This window comes from Mustelus asterias, chromosome 2 (genome assembly GCF_964213995.1).
Source record: "Mustelus asterias chromosome 2, sMusAst1.hap1.1, whole genome shotgun sequence".
Classification (NCBI taxonomy): Eukaryota; Metazoa; Chordata; class Chondrichthyes; order Carcharhiniformes; family Triakidae; genus Mustelus; species Mustelus asterias.
The window spans coordinates 93,110,091-93,116,349 of NC_135802.1; the positions used below are offsets into that span (position 1 = coordinate 93,110,091).

Here is a 6,259-nt window from a genome sequence, read left to right on the forward strand (position 1 = left end):
TAGTCTCTCAGCTTATGTTATTTGACAATGAAACATATATTGGTTTTATCAGCAAATATGAGTTCTCGTTGTTTACATCGCTTTCCTGAATGTTGGAGCTAGCTGCGCGAATTGGCTGTTGTGTTTTCTACATTAAAACAATATCATTGGGACATTCTGTGATCATGAAAGACAATATATGAATGCAAGTGTTTCTTTTTATATGTTGCTTTATTTTTCTTAGGAGTCCAAAATGGGAACAGTCAACAGAGTGAAAGACTTTCATTGCATCAGTCTAGGCCCATGTTCGCCCTGAGTGTAAATGGTGATGTGGGCCCAAAATACCACCACGGTCGGAAAGCAAGGCTCTCACTAGTGAGACCTCAATTTCCAATTTCCCCTGCCCCTTGCTGGTGATGTAGTAAGATACCTGCCCTCCTTTCAACACATTTCATTACATTATTATATAATTAGTAGGCTTCCCTGCCATATTTTTCCCCCAAGTAATTCCCCTTATGCCAACATGATGTTATGTTGGCAAGGTTTACAACAGCTTCTGCAAAATGTGAAGCAGTCAAAGGGAACCTGCCAGCGACACAAAGGTAAGATAAGCCCCCAGGGGAGAGGGATATGCCCTGACACTGCCACCCTGGCAGTGCCGGGCTGGTCTGGGCAACCTCCATTGGTTGGGTTTCCCCTTGTTTGGTGGTTGCCAGGCTGCTTATTGGGATGGAGATGGTTGTCCTGGTTCTTGTGCGGGGGGTGGGAGGCTGCGGTGTGGTTGCCCCGGTGTTTGTGCAGGTGTTTCCTGTTTCCGTGGAGATTGAGGATAGTTTTGTTTTAATGCAGATCGCATGCTCTGTAGCCTCATTTTACCTTTTTCATGTTTTTAAAAGTTTTTTAAGCTTCTCACTTTACCATGGGCCAATCACTTTGAACTATGTGATAGCATTTGTAAAAAGTTAGATTTGATCAGCTTTTATCAGGCGAACACACTGTTACAATTGTATTCATCCTGTTAATATCAAACCAAACATTGATTTTCTTTTCCTTTTTGCAGATTGTCCAACAGGCCTTGGATGTAGCGAGGCAGGGTCGAACTTGCATAATCATTGCCCACCGGTTATCAACAATCCAAAATGCTGACATTATTGCTGTGATACAGAATGGTAGAGTTGTGGAAAAGGGAACTCACAGCCAGCTCCTGGGAAAAGAGGGGGCCTATTACACATTTGTCCACACACAGGTTCACAATCAACGTGACTGTTAAACAGATTGATTTCCAATGGCTTTGGAGTGAATTTCTTCACTGTCTCCTCTGTTGACCTCTCACAGAAATCTAAAGGAAATTTAGACCTTATACTATTTGTACGTGATTTTAAAAATAAATATTTTGTCAGAGGATGCTGGGCTATGCTCATGAACATTCGTGTTTCAAGATCATAATCCAAAAGTAGTGGTGTAGCTTTTGAATTGTTCTTCAAAAAGGTGATATCTTTCATATCTTATATAAAATGTCCTGGGGTTTTTTCCTCTCAGATGTACACAGAGTTTGTTAATGTCCATTTGAAATTTACAATTCTACTTTTGAATTTTCATTAAAAAGTTTCAATATATTTTTGTTTCATTATTCAATATCATAATGTAAAAAATAGAAATTCTATTTAGGATCAGGTTGAATGCGCAATTAAAGGCAGAACCTGGATTCAACAGGTTTCCACCCTTTACATGGAATTTGGTGGGGCAATTACTTCTCAGGGAGAACTTTGAGGTTATGTCTGGGACCATTTCATGTTTGCAGTTGATATTTCTTGCAGCTTGTCCTTGTTGGGGCCCAGTGGGATTTTCTCTCCTTGGAGTATGGGTTCCGTTGGGGGTTTCGGGAAGAAACCAACAGCTTAGAAGAGGATGGTAATGAAGGATCAGTATTGTACCACTACTGATGTGCGTGTGTATGTCGGCTGAGGCTGACCAGGGTGGTGCAAGACCGGGACGGCAGCATAAAGAGATCTATCGCTTGTGAGCTCCTCCTAAACTAGGACCCATAAACACAAGATTGCAGGCAATCGGATTTACACTTGTACATGTATGTTGTAGTCTGGAGCTATGGAAAATGATGGTAGGGACGCAAACCTTCTTTCCATCACATGACTAACCAGGAATCTCTCCAAATCTTACAGCCTGGTGTGTGTGTGGGAAAGGTTCGAAGGCTGATACTCAATCTGTTTAAACACTTTGTGAATGCTTCTTCCTTGGCCGACAAGTCCTGGGGTGGATCTCAGGGACACTACCCCCGCACCACAAGACCTATACACAAGATAGTCGGGATAAATCCAATAAGGAATTCATCAGGAATTTACTCAAAATACTGAGAATGTGCAACTTGTCACAATGTCGAGAGTGGTTGCTACGAACAATTTAGTTGCATTTAAGGGGAAGCTGCATGTATACATGAGAAAGAAAACAATATAGTTATGGGTTTAAATGGTGAATGATCAGAGAATATTTAGTGACAAAATACCAGCACAGATCTATTGAACTAAATGGCTGCAAAACTCTATAATTCTATGAAATTTGGAAATTATGATTACAGATGTACAACTGTGAAAATCAAAAATTAACAAAGTTTAAGCTAAACCTCAACCGTCTACTGACAGTCTGGTCATACATGGAGCTGTTAAATCAAAACTGTGATTTTTAATGGTTTCTCTCCGGCAGGGTGAAGGAGGGTAATAGTATAAAAGCCCTTTGTTTTAAACTTACTATAATAAGTAGACTAAGTTAAGGTAAAGATTACAAGGTGCCTTATATAGAATAAGGATTCATCATGTGCCTAATACAATATGCAAAGGTATTGTCTGTATAACCACAATTTAACCAAGTATTATGAAATTGAACTGTATTCTTAATGTTTTGTAAACCTTGGTCATCTAACTGCTCAGCGTGGTGGGAAATAGACCAAATTATTTGGAGACAATGGAGTATAGCAAGAGCAGTTCTCCTTATCAGCTTGAGTCAGACAGTTGGAAGTTAATCAGGGCTTCGGAATGTACAGGAATGCATTAGCTCATGGTTAACGTGGTTAGTACAGTTTCTCATGCTGATAATCAGACTGGACATAGGCAAGGGAATTGTCTCCCCTTGCTTGAATCTACCGGATTTACGTAGTTAGGTTTCCTATTAACAAGGAAAGAACTTTCAGGTGCAATTGATTAATGAACTCCTAATCCTGCTGATAGGTAGAGCATTATTGGCTTAGGTAATAATGTGTAATATTGTAATTGGACCCTCCAGTTTGGGAGACAAGCTGGGTGGGAAATCGAAGTGTTCAGAAGATATATCAATCTCACACTTGTACTGTTACAGCAGGAGTGCTTGCTGACTTTCCTTTCTCCTGATGTATGCATTAGCAATAAACTTATTTTCACTCTTAAACTACATTTAAGCACTTGTTGGATTTAGCAGGTGATAATGATCATTCAGTAAAGCTGACTGAAATAGGTAATTATTTTCAATATTATCATGCCTGAACCGTATATATGAATAAATATTTTTCATTGAAATTGTGTAAATTAATCTTACTTGTCTTCTGCCACAAATAAATTATTCAGTTTCCTGGGTGGGAGGGCGGCATTGAAGCTGCTCCTTCATCAGGTGACTGACCTGTTGAAGGAGCAGTGCTCTGAAAGCTTGTGATACCAAATAAACCTGTTGGACTTTGACCTGGTGTTGTGAGACTTCTTACTGTGCCCACCCCAGTCCAATGCCAGCATCTCCACATTTTGACTTACATAAGAAGAGATCTATGACTCTCTTGACAGCTCCACAGTCCTTCATGTTTAATGCTTTGGAGTGTCCCTTTAAGTGCAGAGTTTGAAACCACATCATGCAAGTTTGCAGACATTGATTAGATGAGAAATCCGGAATTAAAAATGATGACAAAGTGACTGAGTTAAAAAGCCACTGGCCAACTCACTACATTTACGATTGGCTTTCCTATGTATTCTCAACCTCCCTACCACTCCCCGCATACTTGCACTATACGATCCAGCCCATTGTGTCTGCATTGTGAAAAGTCAGCCAAATAAAGACTTCAACTTCTTTCCCAGCCCTTAGCTTTTAGAACTGAACACTATCCCTGAGTATTAAATATAGCAGCATACTGTCTAAGTAACACCAAATAACTAGTTGTATTCAGTGGTTGGAACTGATTGACTCATGTTTTTGATTTTCATGTAACAGCAAACTGAAATGTGCATTAAATTTCTCTTCACTCCACCTCTGTCCCTCCCTTCCCAGTTTCTTCCCCCCTACCCACATTCCCTCTATCTCTGCTCACTCTTCTGTTTCCTCTCCTTTTCTCCGCTGGCCTATTTTCTCCTCTCCATCTGTTCTTCCTCTCCCCGTCTCCCATCTCCTCTCCTGTATAACTACGGTTCACACTCACTTTTCCTGTTCCCCTGAGTTCCCCTCCACTTCTCTCCTCCTACCTACTCCTCAACCTATCATCCTCTCCTCCAGAGTATGTAAATATTTTTAAAACTCTCTACTGATTCCTGTGGCCCACACTGGAAACTCATGATAAGACTGTGGTTAAATAACAGATTGCATTTCCTTTCATCATTTGTCCATCAGAACAGTACCAAGTCAATCATTAACGCTTTCTGAAAAGTGAAGTATGTGTAAATTTAAAAGGTTCTCTTTGCCTTCTGATTCTTTAGTTCATGTTCATGTTTTACTAATTGCTGGATCATAACAGGTTGAATACATAATTTGTAAGAATTTTTCTTTTTAATTGCTCAAATTTACATTTTAAGCAAGTTTTATGTCGTAAAGAAGGACTTTGATTATGGAGATATACCAGAAGTATCCTATCTACTGACGTCAAGAATCAACAGATTGGACTTCTGTTACCACACACAGCAGTAGAAAAAGTGGTTTTTCTGAGTGGAAAGCAGGTAAATGATTTGTGTGGCTTTTAAATACAAGAATTAAGAGCTACCATTATGTAGAAAGTCTAGAAAAGCCAGGATTTTTCTCCTTAGAGACAAAAGATTACAGGGAGATTTAACAGATATGTTCAAAATTATTGAAGGTTTGAATAGAATACATTTGCACACATTGGCGGCACGGTAGCACAGTGGTTAGCACTGCTGCTTCACAGCTCCAGGGTCCCGGGTTCGATTCCCGGCTCGGGTCACTGTCTGTGTGGAGTTTGCACATTCTCCTCGTGTCTGCGTGGGTTTCCTCCGGGTGCTCCGGTTTCCTCCCACAGTCCAAAGATGTGCGGATTAGGTGGATTGGCCAGGTTAAAAATTGCCCCTTAGAGTCCTGGGATGCGTCGGTTAGAGGGATTAGTGGGTAAAATATGTGGGTGGGATTGTGGTCGGTGCAGACTCGATGGGCCGAATGGCCTCCTTCTGCACTGTAGGGTTTCTATGATTTCTATGATTCTCCCAAAAGTGCTGAATTGGTGGGAAAACTGTTTTACATCACGTTTTCTCAGTGCAGCTTCACACCTGAATCTCCGCACTCTGTGCAATGCAGAGGTCCCAGTCAAATATCATTAAAAACTCGGGGGCGTGGGGGGGGCCTATTCGCACCAGAGTCTGACAGTTCTGGAACTCTGCGCATGCGCAGTGGCCCCGATCTGTCAGTCTCCCCGTTTGCTGAACAGCTAAATCGCTGGCCTGCCCAGGACCCCCGCCCCAGAGCGCGCCAATGTCCAACCCACCCCCCCCCACTGATCCCGCCCCCCCCGCCCCCCCGCATGGTGTGACCCCTCCTCCCCGCCCCCGGCAGACCAAATCGCTGGCCGCTCTCCAGCCTAGACCGATCCCAATGCGGAGTAGCAGCGGGACCCTCCAACCCCGCCAATCGCCCCTAGGCCCCGCCCACAATAGGCCCCACCCCCTTGGGACTGCCCGATGCCTGCTGGACAGTGCCAAGATACCCCCTGGACATGGGCACTTTGCCCCTTGGGCAGTGCCAAGGGGCACAGACTGGCACTGCCAGAGTGCCCATGCCCAGGGGGCACCACCATCCCTGCTGCCCGACCCCCTGAGGGGCCCCACTTGCCCTCCCCTTCACTCTGGCGGGGTTTCCCTCCAGTTCCCCGAACATGGGGAGCTACTCTAAACCCCGCTGGAATGAAGTACTCCCGGCAGGGTGGGAGATGCTATCAGGCCCGGCAAGTTCCGTGCCGGGCCCGATAATTGCATTTAAATTACATTGAAAATACATGTAAATCTTATTCAAATAACTTACCTCACTTCCCGCC

At 43.2% G+C, this 6,259-nt stretch overlaps 1 protein-coding gene across 1 annotated transcript in view; it reads left to right on the plus strand.

The window, feature by feature from the left end:
• LOC144503611 (ATP-dependent translocase ABCB1-like) overlaps positions 1 to 1,538 on the plus strand; it is a 102,505-nt gene extending 100,967 nt beyond the window's left edge. The window contains exon 22 of the mRNA XM_078228215.1: positions 1,040 to 1,538. Coding sequence (XP_078084341.1) covers positions 1,040 to 1,249 — 210 coding nt within the window. The 3' untranslated portion in view covers positions 1,250 to 1,538. The remainder of the gene's footprint in view (positions 1 to 1,039) is intronic.
• The last annotated feature ends 4,721 nt before the right edge of the window (positions 1,539 to 6,259 follow it).